This window comes from Castanea sativa, chromosome 8, assembly GCF_040712315.1.
Source record: "Castanea sativa cultivar Marrone di Chiusa Pesio chromosome 8, ASM4071231v1".
Lineage (NCBI taxonomy): Eukaryota > Viridiplantae > Streptophyta > Magnoliopsida > Fagales > Fagaceae > Castanea > Castanea sativa.
In genome coordinates this window covers 15,504,828-15,526,001 of record NC_134020.1, presented here as the reverse complement: position 1 = coordinate 15,526,001, position 21,174 = coordinate 15,504,828, and the positions used below count along the sequence as shown (strand labels likewise).

The following is a 21,174-nucleotide window of genomic DNA, read 5'->3' as shown; positions in this document are numbered from 1 at the left end:
TTGTTTGTAGCCTAAACTGCTCCATTGGTCTGAGGACAGTAAGGTGAGGATTTGTGGTGCTGAATATTGAACTATCGAAGTAGGTTTTTAGTTTCTCCCTTGAAATGTAACCCATTGTCTGAAATAATTTCATGTGGTACCCCATATCTACAAATGATATTAGTTTGAATAAACTGAGCAACTTTCTTCAAGTTCAAAACCTTGTGTGAGGCAACTTTCACCCATTTAGTGAAGTAATCAATAGCAACATTCATGGCTATTGGATGTTGCTAGGTGAATCTTCCCAATAATATCTATTCCCCACGTAGAGAATGGCCATGGTGAAGTCATGGTATGTAATAGCATAGGTGGCATGTGCTTTAGATCTCCATGGACTTGGCATTGATAGAATTTTTGAACATGAGTAACGCAGTCTACCTCCATAGTAGTCTAGTAATAATCTTGTCTTATTATCTTCCGTGATAGCATGCGTGCATTCATATGTGGCCTATAACTTAACTTATGAACCTTCTTAATTACTTGCTGTGCTTCGTTGGCAGTCACGCAAAGGAGATGAATTTCGTCCTATGATCTTCTGTAAAGCCTCTCACCACAAATAATATAATTAGTGGACAACCTCCTGATGGTCAATTCGTCATTCTTGTCTGTAGAGCTTAGGTATGTCCTATCCTTAAGGTACTGTAAAATTTCTGAATACCATTCACCTTCCCCATTCTTTTCCTCACCGTCTTCTATTGACATGCAATAAACTGGCTCTTCTTTTTGTTCCACCACTATTTGTCGAGCTTCGTCCTCCTTAGGCCCATCCATCATGGATATCATTGTTGCTAAAGCACCTGTAATCTGATTCTACATTCTTGGCACATACTAGTACTAAATCTTACCAAATTTTGAGGCCAACTTTTGAAGATATTCATGATAAGGCATTAGCTTTTCCTCCTTGATCTTCCACTTGTTCTAAATCTGAGAAATTATCAAAGCTGAATCACCATATACTTCCAACTCTTTTACTCCAAGACCTAGGGCCGCTTGTAACCCCATAATGTAAGCTTCATATTCAGTAGCATTATTAGTGGCCGAAAAGTTGAGCCTACCAGAGAATGGGATGTGTGTCCCTTTTAGAGAAATTAAGAGAACTCCAATGCCACTTCCATTTTGATTAATTACTCCATCAAAATACATCTTCCATGATTCTAACTTGATCCCCATGATATCCTCATCAGGAAAGTCCCCTTGGATTTCTTCAGCTTCTTTAGGTGAACAGTGGGCTAAGTGATTAGCAATTGCTCTCCCCTTCGCAGACTTCTGGGTCACATATTTAATATCAAATTCTAACAGAACCAGAACCCAGTCTTCCCCTCTTGCACAGGCTCCTCCATCAAATATTTCAAAGGGTCCATTCTTGCAATCAAAAAGACCTTGAAAGCAAGCATATAATGTCTAAGTTTTTGGGGTGCCCATACAAGTGCTACACATGTTTTCTTAAGTGTTGAATACTTCTCTTCATAAGCAAGCATCTTCTTACTAATGTTATAAATCGCATTCTCCTTCCTAGACTCCTCTAGGTATTGATCAAGCAAAGCCCCCATTGTTGTATCCGTAGTTGTGAGATACAACAATAATGGTTTTTCAGGTACCAGTGGAACCAGTATTGGTGGTTTCATCAGATAATTCTTAATCCTTTCAAAAACTTCTTAGTATTGTTCATTCCATACTACGGGAACTTCTTTCTTGAGTAGTGGAACCAATAATGACTCACGTGTCATGGTGAGCTGGGCTATGAATCTACTGATGTATTGTATCCTCCCTAAAAATCCTTGAATCTCTTTTTCAGTCCTGGGAGGCTTTATCTCCATAATTGCTTTGATTTTGTCATGATCCATTGCAATTCCCCTTTGACTTACCATAAACCCCAATAGCTTTCCGGATGTTACACCAAAAGTACACTTCTTTGGATTCAACCACAATTTATAAAATTAGATTCTTTCAAAGAACTTCCGTAAAGCTGGTATGTTCCCATTACGGTCTTTGGACTTCACTATCATGTCGTCAACATAAACTTCTAGTTCTTTGTGGATCAAATCATGCAACAAGGTAATGGTTGCACGTTGGTAAGCAGTACCAACATTCTTAAGGCCAAATGGCATAATCTTGTAGCAATACATCCCCATGAAGTAATGAAGGAGGTCTTCTCCATATCTTCCAAAGCCATCTTTATCTGATTATATCTCGAAAAACCATCCATAAATGACAGCAAGGCATGTCCTGTTGCGTTCTCGACCAAGATATCAATGTAAGGCAAAGGAAAATCATCTTTCGGGCTAGCCTTATTAAGATCTTGGAAGATTACACACATTCTCACTTTCCCATCCTTCTTCAGCACTAGAACCACATTAGCTAACCATTCTGTATGGTTAACTGCCCTAAAAAATCCTGCATTGTATTGTTTCTTTGATCTTGAGAGTCCACTCTAGCTTCATTCTTCTCAACTTTTGCTTAATCAGCTTCGTGGTTGGATTCGTTCGAATCCAATGTTGCACTATATCTGTATTAATCCCAGGCATGTCTTCGTATGACCATGTAAATACCTCTTTAAATTCTATCAGTAGGGCTACTAATGCATCTTTTTCAGTGGAGGTTAAGGTGTTGCTCATTTGTACCATCTTAGGTTCATCATCAGTTCCCAGGTTAACAGGTTGAGTTTCTTCTTTTATAGGTTCTACATGCCCTTGTTTTAATTCCTCATTATTGAAAGTTTCTTTATCAATTTCTAAAATAAAAATATTCAAAGCCAACAAATAAGCAGAATCAAAAATCATATTATAAGGAATAGAGTTCTTAATAGACTCAATAGAAACAAACTCTATAGGAATATGACCACAAACAGACTCAACAGGAATAATACTAGAAGAAACAATGTTTTTGGCAGGAGTGATTGGCTTAGCGGTCTTGATCTTCTCCAGAGAGTCTTCCATTTGGTGGGCGGCTCCTTCCCATGCCCAATTCTTCAACTCAGTTATGGCTTCAAAAATGGCGGGTGGCTCCCAGTAAGTTCCTTCTTCCTTCAGCATTAGTACCATGGGATCTTCATCCATGTAATCTATGCCTTCAGCATCAATCTCTATATCTATTGGCTTGTTAACACATAAGCATCCAGACGCTCTATGTTATCCATCCACTCACCAAACAGATCTTGCTTTCCTTTGTCACTTAGGTGGATGTATTGGGGGAGGTATTTTGACTTATTCCCTTCCATTCTCTCATCTTCACCTTCAAGACTATCCAGTGTTAATTTTTTGAAACTGTGGATCATCAACTTTCTGTCTAATGTGGCCAATCAAGCATCCGTGTCATCTTCTTCCTTAGTGTATGGGGTCAATGAGCCAAGTTTTGAATTGTGGAATGACCCTAACTCAGGAATTTATCTACCATGCTTGTCGTATCGAAGGCCTAATCTCGAACTAACTTCAGTAATGCAGCTCCAATCTAAGGGTCGCCCATAGGGATAATCATCATAATCTATACCTTCAGCTTCTACAGCCTCCTCCACTTCTTCATCTTCAACTTCTACATCATCTCCTGCATCTTCACCTTCAGTTTCTAGATAATTTTCTTCACTTTCAGCTTCTGCACCATCCTCCCTATCTATAGGCTCATCTTCAACATTATCCTTTATACCTCCATCATAGTAGTCCATGTCATCACTATCTCCACTGTCACTACTATTGCTATCACTACTACTATCACTCTTGCTGTCGCTACCTTCATCATCCTCACTAGGGGCTTCTCCCTCTTCCTCATCTTCATCATTTATTCTTGCTTCATACGGGCTTTTCAATGCATGTTGGCAAGCTTCCTAGTACTCTTCTTCCTCTATATTGCAGATGGCATCTCCTAAATGTTAGGGTTTGTGCCCTAAAATCCAATTTATTAGCGTGTCATAAATAATTAAATTGTTAATTATATGAGACTATTTGCAAATGAACAAATGGGCATTATCATAGTCCATAAGATGCATTGTATATGATTTATGTGATTTAGTCACAGAAGATATAAATCACAAGTTCCTTGTAACACATCAACTAAGATGGTTTGTTTTGATCATGAAAGTGTAGACTTCTAGTTGATATGTTGATGTGTCTTAAGTGTTAAGACATATTGAACTGGACCGTTGTGAGATTAATTATTCAATCAACAACTGTCACCTGAATAATTAATCTCACAACTTCTAATTTCTAAAACTCTCAATCCTGAGAGGATAGTGAACCCGATCATGAAATGTAGGTTACTTTGATATATTTGGAGTGAGATCTAATATTGACGGTCAAAATCTCAATATGTTAGGTAACCACACGTAGCGTTGAGGGAACACATATTCTCAAGATAGAATCCATAATCTCTTTTCATAGAGACACGAAATATCCCATTGAGATAAGTTTAATGGGAACTAGTTATTCAGGGCGCTCACTTTAGTAAAGAGTTACTAAAGTTTAAATTTATTGAAATCAGATTTCGATAAATTTGAATAGTTAAAAGATTAAACTGGGTACTCAAGGATAAAATAATTTTTTACAAAGTAGCAATTCATTATGACTTTGTTCACTATGGATATTTCATAGAGGGGTCAAATGATATCATTAGAGCCTTGGGATATAATTTATTAAATAAGGCCTAGAGTGCAATCATATTTATATAGTTGTATTAAATATAATTAATGGTAATTTTGGACTTGTCAAGAGTTAAGAGATAAGCCCAAGGCCCATTGGAACTAGAGTCTTATTTGTTCCCTTTGGTCCCATCCCAAGCCACAAACTAAAGCCCAATCGGGTAGGCCCAAAAGGCTAACCCAATTAGATAATCAGTTTTTGTTTAATAAGAGTTATTAAATAAAGTAACTAGCAAGGGTAGTTAGATGTACATATGATGAAAAGAAAAGAAAACAGTTTTTCTCTACAATAAGAAGAAGAACAACAACATCTTTTAAAAAAGAACTTTTCTTTGAGAATTAATGTACATAAAGACTAATTGAGAGACCATTCTTCTTGGGCACCATGTGAAATTAGGATGCTGATTAAAGGTATTCTTAAGTCTTGGTTTTGAATTTCACTACATCAAAGTACGCTTTTTATTCTTTGTTCTAGAATTCAAGGTTACATATTATCTCTCATGAATGAAGTAGCTCCTTGTTTGTTGCTTCCGCTGTGTATTTTGTATGAGATGCAAAACTAGATTTTCCAACACCAAAAGCATAGTCATTGCATTAGGGTCCATGTAATCAGCCCAATCAGTTGGGACCCAATTTGTGTCTTCCTTCTTCAGTTCCAGAAGCTTGTTGTTACAATCAAAGAATAACTCAAACTCAGGCACCATTGTTTTCAACTCAAGATCATATCTCGGTTCAGGGAATCCCCAATAGCGTTGACTATCTCCAGCTTTGACAAACTTTCCATCCATTGTGGGAGTATAGGGCTTTAGGGGTTCCGAGGGATAAGGAAGTCCCTTTACTTTGGCCTTTGCACGGGCCATTCTTCTCACCTCTAATTCTAGTAAGTCATTATCAGTAAGCTTATAACCTAGCCCAAAAGGTGGGGTGGCTGTACGAATTTTTAGGTCTTAAGTAATTGCCTTCTTCATAGTCTTCCCCAAGTTCATCCCTAGAAGATAATTCATTCTCCTCATCATTGCCACCATATTGCTTTTACTGTAGGGAGCAAAGTCCATGGGAATCTTTTCAACCTCTTCTTCTCTTCTTCCAAAACCAAGTTTCTCGATTTCAAAGCCATCTAAGGTTGATGACTCCTTGTTAGAATCAATACCAAAAATGGGCTTTGATATATTCGAAGTATCACCATATATGGTAACTATGGCTCCTTCATGCAGAAACTAAACATTTTGGTATACGGATGAAGGTACAACTTCTGTATCATGGATCATTGGTTTCCCAAGGAGCATATTGAAGCACGAAGCTATGTTCAGGACTTGAAATTCCACCTTTTTTTTATCATTGGCCCTATGATGAGCTCTAGTGTCATAGTTCCCAAGACCTTTCTCCTACTATTGTCATATGCTCTCACATGCTGATTAGTTGGCACAAAATCCTCAATGCTTAGGCCCAAGCAACTTGCAGCTTTTAAAGGACACACATTTAAGGCACTTCCATTGTCAATTAGTACCATTGGGATCCTCTTGCCTTTGGCATCTTCAGTAATGTGCAATGGGTCATTGTGATGCTTCCCTTTATTTATCAAATCTTTGTCAGAGTAGGAAATAGTGAGTTCCCTACTTATAGACCCAATCATAGCATTCAAATCTTAAGAAGTAGTGGCTGTAGGGACTTGGATTTGATTAAGAAGGGCTTAAGATTTTAGCGGTGCTTGTATGAGGCCATGAGTAAACCCCATAAAGATATATTGGCTTGCGTCTTCTGAAACTGTTTGAGGACCTCATCTTCTTTAGTAGGTGTTTGTTGGGTAGATTTGTTCAAGGCTTCTATTGGGTTATCCGTCTCCAGGTGTGGGGGTTTGAGGTGTCTCCCCCCTTGTGATGTGGGCAATTTTTTATGGGTCATTTAGTTTCGTATCTTGGGGTTTAAAGTGTCTCCCCCCATAGATGGGTGTTGGGTTTTTTTTGTGGGGTTTGAAGTGTCTCTCCCCATATGTGGTTGTTGAGTGATTTGATTGGGTTTGAAGTGCCTCCCCCCATATGTGGTTGTTGAGTGATTTGATTAGGATTAAAGTGCCTCCCCCATATGTGGGTGTTGGATAGTTTGATTGGGGTTTGAGTGTCTCCCCTAGTACGTGGATGTTAGGTAATTTGGAGTTTCCTTAGTGGACGTCATACCCATCAACTCTTCCCATGTCATCATAAAGCATTCGGGTAGGTCATAAATCAACTCAAATGGGTTCTCTTCACCTTCCTCTTATTAAGCAATTAATCCTCGGTCCTCTCCCAAAATTATGGTTGGGCAAGGGATTATTGGTGATGCTAGGCCTCGTAGGTGGTGCAATCACCTTAGTGTCTATTCAATCTTGAATTGCATGATGAAGGCTAAAACACTTGTTAATGTTGTGGCCTAGGCCTTGATGGTAGGCACACCTTTTACTCACGTCAAATCTCACAAGTAATGGGTTTGGGATTGGTCTTGGCTCTAAGGGTTTTAGCAACCCATTTACTTTTAGTTTTTTAAACACTTGACTTACGGGCATATACAGCTCATGAAATTCCCTTCTAGGCTTTGGAGGTGGCCCTTGTGATATTTGCACGAGGCAATAGGGGCAATAAGTTAGTAGGGATTATTTTTGTATATATTGGAAACATCTGTAATTTTAGAACTAAATCATAAATTCTTTTTAAACCTTGGTGCATCCTCATTCTTTATGATGCCATTATTTATTGCATCCTCAATTTGGGTACCAGCAGCAATTAAAGCTTTAAAATTTTGAAAATACTGAGCAAAGAAATACTTATGGTATATAGGTAACAAGTTTTTTACAACCATGGTTAATTGTTCTTCTTCACTTGGCCTATTCATCACCTGTGCAGCTTTGGACCTCCACTTAGTAATGAAGGTAGAGAAAGATTCTTTCGTCTCTTGTTTGGTGGTCTCCAAATCTCTCCTCGTCACATACACCTCTATGTTGCACGTGTATTGATTGTGAAACTCGAGGTAGATGTCCTCCCAACTCCTTGCTCTAGCATCATCTAGGTTGAGGAACCACCAAAGAGCAGCTTCAGTCAAGGTATTTTGAAACATTTGAGCAAGTAGTTCTTCGGTTGCACCTAAGGGCTGCATAGCCCTCATGTACATCTTCAAATGGGACTTTGCGCAGCCAGTCCCGTCGAACTTATCTAAAGTTGGCATCTTGAAATTGGGAGGCAATCTCACATCTGGGAAAAGTGTGAGTGATTGGTAATCCATGAGGTCCTCCATCTTAAGGGCACTTTTGATCATCTCTTCCACCTTGTTTATCCTCTCGTTAATCTTCTTCTCACCCTCCATGGTTGGGGGATTATGATCGGTCTTGTTCTCCTCTTGGCCACTCTTTAGGTTTTGAAATTGTTGTATGATAAGGTTCACATCTAGGAAAAGGGAGAGTGATTGGTAATCCATGAGGTCCTCCATCTTAAGGGCGCTTTTGATCATCTCTTCCACCTTGTTTATGATAGAAAAATGCATGTGTGCAACGGAAAAATAACGGATCTACTCCATTCATAAAAGTTAACATGTACTATATAAGTTTCAGAATTTAAGAACAAGAGAGTGTACCTTGGAGCGGTGGATTTCAAAAATCGAAGATCAAAATCGCTTGGGAACACTTTCAATCTTCACTCCAATTCCACTAACGCCCAAGATGTGTGGTCTCTCAATCAGTTCCAAAGGAAGAAATGTCAAAGTGTGTAACACTAACATGTAGCACTTCACAATAGTGTTCTTACAAAATTCTCTACAGAAAATTCTATATGTTTCTCCTTTTCTGTCTAATCGATTATCTAATTGGGCTGGCCTTTTGGGCCTTTCCAATTGAGTTTAAGTGTGTGGCTTGGAGTGGGACCAAAAGGGACCAATAAGACACTAGCTCCAATGGCCCTTGGGCTTTTCTGTCAATTCTTGACGAGTCCAAAGTTACCATTAACTATATTTAATACCACTATATAAATATAGTTGCACTCTAGGCCTTATCTATAAATTATATCCCAAGACTTTATTGTACATGCTACCCCTTCATAAAATATTTGTAGTAATACAAAGTCATGAAAAAAGACTGTCACTTTGTAGATGTAAGTGCACAATTGCACCTGGACCCAAAGACAACTACGGGCTTAGGCCCAATGAGCCTTAAACAATGAAATTTGTAGAGTGTGGGCTTGAAACCTAGGTTAGAAGTACTGAGAACTTGATAACAGGCTAAAAGTTACAAACACTTGTAAATAATAAACGATAATTGCAAATAGACCTCCTCGGACGTGAGCCGAGGAATACTTCTATATTATTTCTCTTTCTTTCTTTAAAGGTTACAATTCTTAATTTCTTTCTTTGTTACAGAAAAAAAAAACCCCCTCTCTTTGGCCTTCACCCCCCTTAAATACTTCCTTCCCTGATACTTTTTGGACAGTGACTAGAAGTTTCAGCCCTACTGTTCAGGGGTCACTTCCCCATTAATGCGGCCAGGGAGGTAGGTGCAGAGTCTTTAATGCGGAGGTGGAAACCTTTGCTCTTGATATTTTCTTTAACACTGGTGCATCTACAAGGTTCAGGGCCTCCCCCTTTTAACCAACAGTCTTTCCAAAATTCTGCCTTGACCTTTGTAGTGAATCTCCGAGTTCTCTTGGAACGGTCCGAGGAGGAACTCACCCTCGGCTGTATCTTCAGACCCTCAGCATACGGGCCAATTCATAGTACTAACAAATTCCTAGCTTATGAACAGATCGGCCCTCCTTGCTAGAGCCCAAAGGCCCACATGCCCACTTGGGTCCTTTTACTCCCCACAATAGCCCCTAAAAACTCTATTTTTCAGCATCCGAGGAGAAAAATAGGGTTTTGATCCAACGAGAATTTTCCCCACACGTTTTGTAAATAATTGCACGTGTGGAGACCGTTTCGCGTTCCAGAGGGTGCCACTTGGCGGTTTTATTTTCAACAATGCACGCATTTATTACCGTAAGTTACACCTTGTCTGCCACGTTCAACGGTGAGATGAGCATCCAACGGTCCTTGTTACTCCATAAAAATTTGGGCGGGACAAATACAATTTCGAGGCCGCTTCCCGCACGTCGTGACGCTTCGGGAACCTGCGCCTTCATTTATTTCTTCAGAGGCTAATCCCATCAAAACATCAGTAATCACCTTTTGTCTGCAGAAATCCGTGGAAATTCGCACAACTTGAAATTTGTAAGTTCTTCTTCCTTTTTTTCTTAACCCTTTCTCCTCGGACCCTGTCCTCGGCTCCCCTTATAACCGTTCTCCCTCTTAGAACTTAGCCTTTCGTTTCTTTCTGATGGGAAAGTTTAAGTGTCTAGTTGATACCGCCGCTGGGATGGAAGGTTTTAGAGCCAAGTATCATATTCCCAGCGACGTAGGTTTAAAATACTGCTCAGCGGAAGTCGTGGCCGGTTCTAGGAAAACCGGAGAGGTCATCATCCCAATGGTCGCCTTCGTAGAAGGTGGGATGACCCTCCCAATGAAACCCATAACCAGGAAGTACCTCCGCAACCACCGGTTATGTCCCGATCAATGCGCTCCAAACGTTTTTAGAGTTTTAGGTAGCGTCGACGCTCTAAATGAGCAAATGGGTCTCAACCTTACCTGGCACGACGTTGTTTTCATGTACGAGTGCCATAAACTTACCAAGGTAGGTTATTACATCAAATCCCGTTCTAGTGTCGTTAGGTTAATCTCCTGTCTGCCCAAATCCAATAAAGGCATGAAGGATGACTACCTCATCGTCTCTGGCAACTGGCACGACGGCCCCATCGCCCGAGTTGAGTGGGGGATCCAGGTGCGACACCTTAGGATTTAACTTCCCACCACATAACTCCCTCTAACATCTAGAAATGTGCATTTGCATTTACTTAAGCGTCTAACTTTAATTTATTACATGTTTTACGAATCTGACCATGTTTGTTTATTTTGATGTCTTTCTTTGTAGATAAGCAACTCGTGCGCCCACGCTTAAGCCACTGCAACGTTGCAGATTTGAACCACGTGCTACGCTTCGAGGTATTCGTCAGCGAAGATTTACAACTTAGAGCGGCTCATCTAATACTAGGCTACAATCCGATATCCTCGGACTTCCAGGAGATAGAGAACGCCATTATTACCGGTGACCGGCGGCGTAAGAGGATTCACGTAGCTAGACCGCATTTCCTGGCCGACCACGACCTTCTTGACGCCCCCCACACCATACTGTACTCACAACCAATTGCTGCGATCCCTCTCGCTACACACTCTCAAGCAACTGTCGTCCCAGAGGAGCAGGTGTCTTCTTCGAACACATTGGACGAGGAGATAGATCAATTTCAACTTGAGGACGCCCCACGACCTCGTGGAAACCCGTTCGTTGTTCTTTCTGACGAGGATGAGGAGCCTGCCAAGATCTCTGGGATCGAGGGCCTAGTGATAGCACGTCCAGAAGACAGCTCCGTTAAGGAAGACATGGACGAGCTTAAGGGCCTCATAACCGCAAGAGGCGCGAGAGTGGCTAATAAGGGAACGAGGGGGTCCCAAGTTCCCCCTGCCTTGCCACCACCCCCTCCTCCAGCCGAGCCCAAACCTCCCACCGACGATTCTAAGAAGAAAAGAAAAGTGGATGCCGAGGGGGTTGGTGGCGAGAAGCCAAAGAAGCTAAAACAGCAGCCACCGCCGGCCCAGCAGCAGAAGTTGGACAAGGGCAAAGGGCGCGCCCGCTCAGTTGAAAGTGGGGAGATCAGGGACGTGGCCGAGGTGCGCCGAGCACCAGCTACCTGGTCTCTTGACTTGAGATTGGACGGCGTACCAATTCCCTGCCACTCCAGCATTAAGGCAGTCTAACAAGGCCACGCCCACCATTTGGCTGAGGTGTTGGAGCGTCCTCTTCTGCTGCCCAAGGACATGGAAACCTTGGAGAAGATGGGTCAGCCTCAGTTGTTCCTTTCATTAAAAAGGGGTTTAGCTTTAGTAAGTTCCACCTCGCACTCGTACTTTATATTTATTTGTAAACACTTTACCGTATTTAACCTCCTGACATTTTTGTAGTCCATCCAAGAAGTTTTCGTGGTCGAGAAGTTCATGGAGGATTCTCGGAAGTGTGCTGGGATGGAGAAAGAGCTAAGGCAAGAGGCAGAAAGGTCCCTAAGCCAGGCCCTAGCAGAGAACGGGAAAATCACGTCACAGCTGGCCGACTTGAAAAGAGAGAGAGATGGTGACAAGGCCAGCTTGAAGACGATGGAAACCCAAGTGAAGGGGTAGCGTAAGCTTCTCCGCCAAAAGGATGACGAGCTCGCCCAAGTCCAACAGGCACGCTCTGACTTGGAAAAGGAGCTTACGCGGGCGAAGGAGGAGGCTCACGCCCACAAGCACGCACTAGAGGCTGCGAAGAAGGCCAGCTATCAGGAGGGGGTGACTAGAACGCAAGAACAACTGACAGAGGCTTTTGCAGCCTTGTGCCGAGAGTACTGTCAGCAGGTCTGGGGAGAGGCCATGAATGCAGCAGGGGTTCCTTAAGCTTCCGAGCTGAGGAAGCCCGAGAACATTTGGCTTCCCCTAGACATACAGGAAATCGAAGACCCTCATGTTGCTGCCTCTCCTGCCCTTCCTCCTGTGGTGCAAGAACTTGTTCCTGATCCTACAGAACCTGAAGGTTCCCATAAAGAAAAGGACGAGTGTGGTGGTGCCGAGAAGGAGTGTATTCAAAACGTGAGCCCCTCATTCCTTCAACGGACAAAGGGAAACAAGCCTTGTACACCTTCGAGCTGGAACTGAAGAGCACCGGGTGGCAGCAGCTCCCTCCAAGACCCCCTTCCCTAGTTTAGGGCCTAGTATAGGAACTTTCTGTACTCCCCTTTTTTTTATGTATATAATTAATAAAGAACAGTTCCATCCAACTTTCATTCATGTTGTTTTTGCTTTACTTTATTCTTTTTGTGCTTGTCGTAAAAGTTCTCATTAATACATAGTTTAAAGAAGAACAGAACAGACAAATCTGACCCCAGGAGTCGCACAATTATAATCTCCAGACAGCCATGCGCATATTTGCTTTGCAAAGTAAAGTACTTAAGAACCTGACAGAGATTAACTTAGTTTGGATTTTAAACAATGCCTTAGTTAAAAAACTAATTTGATGGTTTGAACTTTTGTAATTTAAGGTATTACTTTCAGTAGGATGTAAGGTCCGAGGACCATTCCTTACAAAAATTTGTTCAACACTTAAAGACATAGAACTCAAGATCAAATTAACGAATGGTAAGATACTGATTTCCACAAAACGTGTGATAAGAATAAGAACAGTGACAAGATATTAAGAATAGTAACTTCAAATGTTAATTTCCCCAAAGTAGGAGGTCTAAGGACCCGGCATAACTAAGGTTCTGTTTAACAAATGATAAGATATCAATTTCCACAAGGTTTGTGGTCCGAGGACTACACTTAACCAAGTTTCTGCTTGATTCTTAAGAATAGTAAGTTCAAATGTTAATTTCCCCAAAGTAGAAGGTCCGAGGACCCGGCATAACTAAGGTTCTGTTTAACAAATGATAAGATATCAATTTCCACAAAGTTTGTGGTCCGAGGACTACACTTAACCAAGTTTCTGTTTGACTCTTAAGAATAGTAACTCCAAATGTTTATTTCCCCAAAGTAGGAGGTCCGAGGACCCGGCATAACTAAGGTTCTGTTTAACAAATGATAAGATATCAATTTCCACAAGGTTTGTGGTCCGAGGACTACACTTAACCAAGTTTCTGTTTGACTCTTAAGAATAGTAACTCCAAACCCCAGAGGTACTTATAACTTTGAAATGTTAACTAACAAAAGCACATTTTATTAATAATAATACCTTCTAAGGTTATTTACATTCCATGGGCGTGGTACAATTCTTTCATCTAGGTCAGCTAGCCGATATGACCCTATGCCAGCTACTGAAACAATGTGATAGGGGCCTTCCCAGTTTGGTCCTAGCTTACCCCAAGCTGGGTTCTTAGAAGTGCCCACTACTTTTCTTAGTACAAGATCTCCAGGTGCGAGTGGCCTTAGCTTCACGTGAGCATCATATCCCCGTTTTAGTTTCTGTTGATAATAAGCCATTTGGACCATAGCTGCCTCGAGTCGTTCCTCAAGTAAATCAAGACCTTTCTCCAGGAGTCCATCGTTATTCTCCGGGCTAAAAGAACTCGTCTTCAGGGTGGGAAAACCAGATTCCAGAGGTATAACCGCCTCGGCTCCATAAGTCATAGAGAATGGTGTTTCTCCTGTGGACCTGCGCGGTGTAGTCCGATACGTCCATAGAACATGTGGGAGTTCTTCTACCCATCTTCCTTTCGCATCGTCCAACCTTTTCTTGAGCCCACTAACTATGACCTTGTTAACGGCCTCGGCTTGCCCATTTCCCTAAGGATAAGCTGGGGTGGAGTATCTATTTATGATGCCCATGTCACCACAGTATTTCCTAAAAGCCTTGCTATCGAATTGAACGCCATTGTCTGAGATAAGTGTGTGTGGTATACCGAATCTAGTGACAATGTTTTTCCAGACAAATTTCTTGGAATCAACGTCCCTGATATTTGCTAAAGGCTCGGCCTCAACCCATTTAGTGAAATAGTCTGTCCCCACGAGAAGCCATCTTTTGTTTCTTGTAGCTCTCGGAAATGGCCTCACTATGTCCAATCCCCACTGCGCAAAAGGCCAAGGACTGGAGAGAGGGTTAAGAACCCCTCCAGGTTGATGAATATTAGGGGCGAACCTCTGGCATTGATCACATTTTCTAGCATAGTCCTGAGCCTCTCTCTGCATATTGGGCCATCAATAACCCTGAGTCAGGGCTCTATGGGCTAAGGACCTTCCCCCGGTGTGGCTTCCACAAATCCCCTCATGCAGTTCCTCCAGAAGTGCTTCCGTTGATTCAGGGTGCACACACAACAAGTACGGTCCTGAGAAGGATCGTTTGTACAGTTTCTGGTCCTCGGACAACCAGAAACGTGGCGCCTTTCGACGTATCTTATCTGCTTCAGACTTGTCCTCAAGAAGGATATCGTTCCTAAGAAAAGATATGACCGGGTCAATCCAACTAGGTCCAGGCCTTATTAGATGGATGCGAGCCGCATTGACGGGGGTAAGAGTTGGCTTTAGCAAATCCTGGGCAAATCTTGAGCCGAAGACGTTGTCAATGTGGCCAAAGAGTCTGCATGGGTGTTTCCACTCCTAGAGATGTGAGCTAAGACGAATGAGTCAAATTCAGTTTGCTAGCGCTTGACCTGGGCCAAATATTCCTGCATTCTTAGGTCCCTAGCCTCCATGATCCCCGTGACTTGTCCAACCACTAACTGAGAGTCCGAGAACACATGGATTTCCTTTCCACCCATTCTGTGTACCATCTTCATGCCCACCAAGACTGCTTCATACTCGGCCTCATTATTAGTAGCCGAGAACGCCAATCTCAAAGATTTTTCGAAGACAATTCCCTCAGGGGACATCAGGACAAGTCCAACACCAAACCCTCTCTGATTAGCTGCCCCATCCACATACACTTTCCAAGTCGGAGGTACTGTAGCTGTGATCACACCAACTGATTTTTCATCCATATGTGCCTCTTTCAGGGTTTCTTCTTGCAATGGTTCGGTAAACTCTGCCACCAAGTCAGCGAGGACCTGGCCCTTCACCGAGGTGCGAGGCTTGTATTTAACATCAAAGGCTCCCAAAATGGTTCCCCATTTTGCCACCCTGCCAGAGTAATCGGCACTGCGTAACACCGCCTTAAGAGGCAATTGGGTCAGGACCACCACAGTGTGAGACTGGAAATAATGAGGAAGCTTGCACGTGGCGTGAACTATGGCCAGAAGCGCTTTCTCCAAGAGCAAATAGCACACCTCGGCCTCATTCAAAGACTTACTAACGTAGTAGACCGGTCTTTGCACCCCGCTTTCATTCCTTATAAGGACCAGGCTGACCGCGTGGACGGCCACTGCCAGATAAGCAAACAAGACCTCGTCCGCCTCGGGGCGAGACAAAATGGGTGGCCGAGAAAGATATTGCTTAAGCTATTGGAAAGCTAACACGCAGTCCTTGGTCCATTGAAACCCTTTCCACTTATTCAACAATTGGAAGAAAGGACGGCATCGGTCAACTGACCGAGATATAAATCTGTTCAATGCGGCAATCATCCCAGTCAATTTCTAGATTTCTTTTGGGTTCCGAGGCGGTTGCAAACCCTGAATAGCCTTAACCTGCACTGGGTTTACCTCTATGCCTCTATGAGTAATCATATATCCCAAGAACTTTTCAGACCCTATGCCAAAAGAGCACTTTGAGGCGTTAAGGCGCAGCTTGTACTTTCTTAGCATCTGGAAGGTATCGGCCAGATCTTTCACGTGTGAAGGTATTGTATTACTCTTCACCACCATATCATCCACATATACTTCAATAGTCTTCCCCAGTTGCTGTTCGAACATCCTGGTCATCATTCTTTGGTAAGTAGCCCCAGCATTTTTCAACCCAAATGGCATGACCTTATAGTGGTAGTTCCCCGTTGGAGTAATGAAAGCAGTCTTCTCTTGATCCTCCAACGCCAAGGGAATCTGATGGTAACCCTGGAAGGCGTCCAAAAAACTCATCCGAGGATGTCCGACAGTGGCATCCACCAGTTGATCAATACGCGGCATTGGGAACGAATCCTTAGGGCAGGCCCTGTTCAAATCTATGAAGTCCACACATACTCTCCACGTTCCATTCTTCTTTTTAACCACAACCGTATGCGCCAACCATTCGGGGTAGAAAACTTCTTTAATAACCCCAGCCCTCTTGAGTTTGAGCACCTCTTCCTTCACAGCCTCGGAATGTTCTTTGGAAGAACGCCGAGGTGGCTGCCTTCTCGGAACAATGGAAGGGTTGACGTTTAAACGATGACAAATGAAGCCGGATCTACACCTGGAGCCTCATAAGGATCCCACGCAAAAACATCGATATTGTCTTTCAGAAATTCCAACAACTCCATCTTCTCCTGGTGCGGCAAGCGTATGCCGACTTGGAAGAACCTCTCTGGATCATCGGCTATCAAAAACTTCTCTAACTCCTCACAATGAGCCTCCTCTCCTGTCACCATTCCAGGTGCATTAGGAGCTGTTAACTGCTATAAGTCTTTGGTGATCAAAGCTGAAGACTCGGCTTCCGTCTGGTGCAGCACTGCAGCCGATATGCATTGCCTGGCCACTGATTGGCTGCCGAGGACCTCTTCAACATATTCCCCAGAGGGGAACTTAACCTTAACATGCAAGGTAGAGGAGACAGCTCCCAGAGCGTGCAGCCATGGCCTGGCGAGGATGGCTGTATATGGGGAGTACGCGTCGACCACAATGAAATCCACCTCAACCATTTCTGAGTCGGTTTGAACGGGCAAATGGATCTGTCCCTTCGGCACAACAGCCCTTCCTTCGAAGCTTATGAGTGGCGAGTCATAAGGAGTAAAATCTTCCAACTTCAACCTTAGCCCCGTAAATAAATCAGGGTACATGATATCTGCACCGCTGCCCTGATCTATCATCACCCTCCTTACATCATAATTCCCTATCCTAAGAGTAACTACAAGAGCATCGTCATGGGGTTGGATAGTCCCCACTTTATCCTCCTCAAAAAATCCCAAGACGAGCAAATTCAACTTCAACCTCTTCGGCCTGCAGCCTGACTCCTCGGCCTGAGGATGTGAAACGGCCATCACCCTGGTGGGACCCGAGCCGGTCCTGCCAGGTGCAGCAAAAATAACATTGATTGTTCCTACCACCGGCTGAGATGAACAGTTCCTCTGATTGTTTGAGCCAGATTGCCCTGTCCACCAGGGTTGACACAAGTCTTTAGTTTTCCTTCACCGACCCGCTCCAAGTGGTTCCAAAGGGTCCGACCGGTTCTCGGTAGTGTGGCCCACATCTGATGTACCGACAAAAGAGGTTCGATTCCTCTTCGCAGGTCTCCGCCATCTTACCCAGGCCATCCGAAGAAGGGCTCCTTACAAACTTTCTCCGGCAAAGCGATGTCTTGGTTCTCGAACACGGTGTTCACGGCTGAGGTGTCGCCGAGCCGGACTGCCCAACGTAATCTCTCCTCGGCTTGTTGTTGTGGTACTGTCCGAGGCCGAAATCCCTTCTCTCCTGCGGGATAACCTTCTCCTTACCCTTTCCTTGCTGCTAGTCTTCCTCCACTCTCTTGTACTCGTCAATACGGTCCATGAGGCGTCGTATGCTGCGGACGGGCTTTTTGGTCAAAGACTTTCTCAAGTCGTGATCAGTAGGAAGACCTACCTTAAAGGTATTGAGCACCACCTCATCAAAGTCACCATCTATTTCATTAAACATTTCCCAGTACCGGTCGGAATACGCTTTCAACATCTCCCCTTCCCTCATGGTCATGGATAGCAGCGAGTCCAATGGCCGAGGTACTCTGCTACACGTAATGAACCGCGAAGCGAATGCTCTAGTGAGCTCCCCAAACGAACCTATAGACCCCGATTTAAGGCCGTTGAACCACCTCATAGCAACAGGTCCCAAGCTAGAGGGGAAAACTTTACACATCAGACCTCGTTATGAGAGTGCACCGCCATCCTCTGGTTAAAGTGACTCACGTGCTCCACCGGATCAGTCCGGCCATTGTAGATGGTGAAGGTAGGCTAGGTGAATCTCCTGGGAAGCTTCCCTTTCTCAATCCTCCATGAAAATGGAGATTTGGAGAGTTGGTACAACGCCCGACTCATAGCATCGTTCCCTAAGCCCTTAGAAGGAAGCTTCTTGCGTCTGCGAGCTGGCTGGTCGTCCTCTTCACAAGAGGACATTGCGCTGGGGGGTGAGCATGACCTTGAGCTGTAACTACCTCCCCGGGCTTCCTCTGAAGAAGGATTAGATGAGGACGGTGAAGGCTTACGTCTGGCGCGGCGCAGCTTTCTTTTCAAACGACCAATCTCCTTCTGCATGGCTTTAGCACCATCCTCGTGGGTGGTGCTACCCCCGCCCTGAGTATGGCTAGCCCTGGGGTATTCTGTATGGACACTTCCCTCACGATCCCTTCGACATTCAAGACGCTCGAAATGATCCTCCAGTTGTGATCCCTGTGATTCTGCATGGTGAGAACCTAGGCCTGCCATTGTATCCCAGCTCCTTTTTGACTAGATCCCCACAGACGGCGCCAATTGTAAGTGCACAATTGCACCTGGACCCAAAGACAACTACGGGCTCAGGCCCAATAAGCCTTAAACAATGAAATTTGTAGAGTGTGGGCTTGAAACCTAGGTTAGAAGTACTGAGAACTTGATAACAGGCTAAAAGTTACAAACACTTGTAAATAATAAACAATAATTGCAAATAGACCTCCTCGGACGTGAGCCGAGGAATACTTCTGTATTATTTCTCTTTCTTTCTTTAAAGGTTACAATTCTTAATTTCTTTCTTCGTTACAGAAAAAAAAACCCCCCTCTCTTTGGCCTTCACCCCCCTTAAATACTTCCTTCCCTGATGCTTTTTGGACAGTGACTAGAAGTTTCAGCCTTATTGTTCAGGGGTCACTTCCCCATTAATGCGGCCAGGGAGGTAGGTGCAGAGTCTTTAATGCGGAGGTGGAAACCTTTGCTCTTGATATTTTCTTTAACACTGGTGCATCTAGAAGGTTCAGGGCCTCCCCCTTTTAACCAACAGTCTTTCCAGAATTCTGCCTTGACCTTTGTAGTGAATCTCTGAGTTCTCTTGGAACGGTCTGAGGAGGAACTCACCCTCGGCTGTATCTTCGGACCCTCGGCATACGGGCCGATTCATAGTACTAACAAATTCCTAGCTTATGAACAGATCGGCCCTCCTTGCTAGAGCCCAAAGGCCCACATGCCCACTTAGGTCCTTTTACTCCCCACAGTAGATTACTACATCTTAATTCCTTTAATACCCGGTTTAATCATTTAAAGTTATTCATTATATATATTTATGAAATCCAATTCCATATATATATATATATATATATATACTTTAGTAACTCCTCACTAAAGTGGTTAGGCCTAACTTTCTGAATAACAATTCCATTAAACTTATCTTAAGGGAATATTTTGTATTTCCGGTAAGAGACTATGAATTTCATCTTGAGAATATATGTTCCATCAACACTAAATGCGGTTGCCCAACATACTGAGGTTTTGACCATTACTCTAGATCTCACTCCTGATATATCAAAGCAACCTACACCTCATGATCAAGTTCATTATTCTCTCAGGATTAAGAGTTCATGCAAATATAAGTCATGAGTTTATTATTCATATGATAGTCGTTGGAAGAATAATAAATCTCACACGGTTCAGTTCAATATGTTTTAACTCTTAAAACATATCAACATACTAACTAGAAATCTCCATATCCTTGATCAAGACAAATCATCTTAGTTGATATGTTATAGTCTTCGCAGATGAAATGCTCAATTTTCATCACCGACTACGAACTACATTTTGAGTTTACAAGGAACTTGTGATTTACATCTTCTGTGACTAAATCACATAAATCACATACAATGCATCTCGTGGACTATATGATAATGTCCCAATATTCATGTTACCATTATTTTTAGATAATAATAAAACAACTTTATTAAACACAACATTAAGTCATACATAATGTCATAAATAATAATATACATAGCATCATACAATATGATATAAGAGCACCAATCCTAACAGTTTATCCTCTCGTTAATCTTCTTCTCACCCTCCATGGTTGGCGGATTATGATCGGTCTTGTTCTCCTCTTGGCCACTCTTTAGGTTCTGAAATTGTTGTATGATAAGGTTCATGTCATCCCTCATTTGGATTTGACTAGCTACCATGGTATTTAGTAGCTCTTGAGTGTTCATGGGTTCTTCAATGTTTGGATGCTCTTCCCCTTCTACCATGGTAATGGAGTCTTCAAACTTCTTGTGGCTTGGGTTGACTTGTAGGTTGAACACAGGATTGTGATGTTGTAACAGTGGAGTGACTTCTATGCTCACGGGTTTCAGTACCATGATAGGCTGACACCTGGAACTACTAGCTTGAATGTCGGTCTTGGGTTCTCTTTGGAGTCTTCCCTCTAATCTTGACCAAATTATCGTCTAAGAAAAGGCTTGGTTGGGTCAAACAAAGCTAGGTCCTTATCTACATCAATTTACCAACCAAACAAACACATGCAAAATGCAATGCACTTTTAACATGGATTAACCTAAGGGTAGGTTCTAAGTCATTACATTGTAGGGTGGGTTTGTTGTTTCATTGTTTCCCATAGCTAGAACGTTATTCCTGCCAACTTGTAATGTAATGAACATTACGTTGGTCCAAATGGTATGGTATATCCTTTATAGTCAACAAGAAATGATCTAATGACTTAGGCTATGAAATAGTTAGTTCGCTACTGGGTACCTGAATCTAATGAAGACCAGTGATTCATGGTTACTACTGCCATATGTTAAGATGGGTGAATACATATTTTTTGTTGTTGTTT

The 21,174-nt window shown here is 42.8% G+C and overlaps 1 protein-coding gene across 1 annotated transcript; it reads right to left on the bottom strand.

Moving 5' to 3' along the window:
* Nucleotides 1-957: 957 nt before the first annotated feature.
* LOC142605915 (uncharacterized) lies at nucleotides 958-1,589 on the bottom strand. Its single transcript, XM_075777341.1, has 2 exons — nucleotides 1,419-1,589; nucleotides 958-1,305 (listed from the first exon to the last, which is right to left on the bottom strand). The coding sequence occupies exons 1-2, from the start codon at nucleotides 1,587-1,589 to the stop codon at nucleotides 958-960; spliced, it is 519 nt and encodes a 172-aa protein (XP_075633456.1).
* Between the last annotated feature and the right edge of the window lie 19,585 nt (nucleotides 1,590-21,174).

Excerpts from the sequence above, each read along its gene's own strand:
- LOC142605915 (XM_075777341.1), bottom strand. The coding sequence starts at position 1,589 with ATGGGGGCTTTGCTTGATCAATACCTAGAGGAGTCTAGGAAGGAGAAT. Across the intron at positions 1,306-1,418 it reads ATTATATGCTTGCTTTCAAG|AAGTCTGCGAAGGGGAGAGC; the intron begins GTCTTTTTGATT and ends TATGTGACCCAG.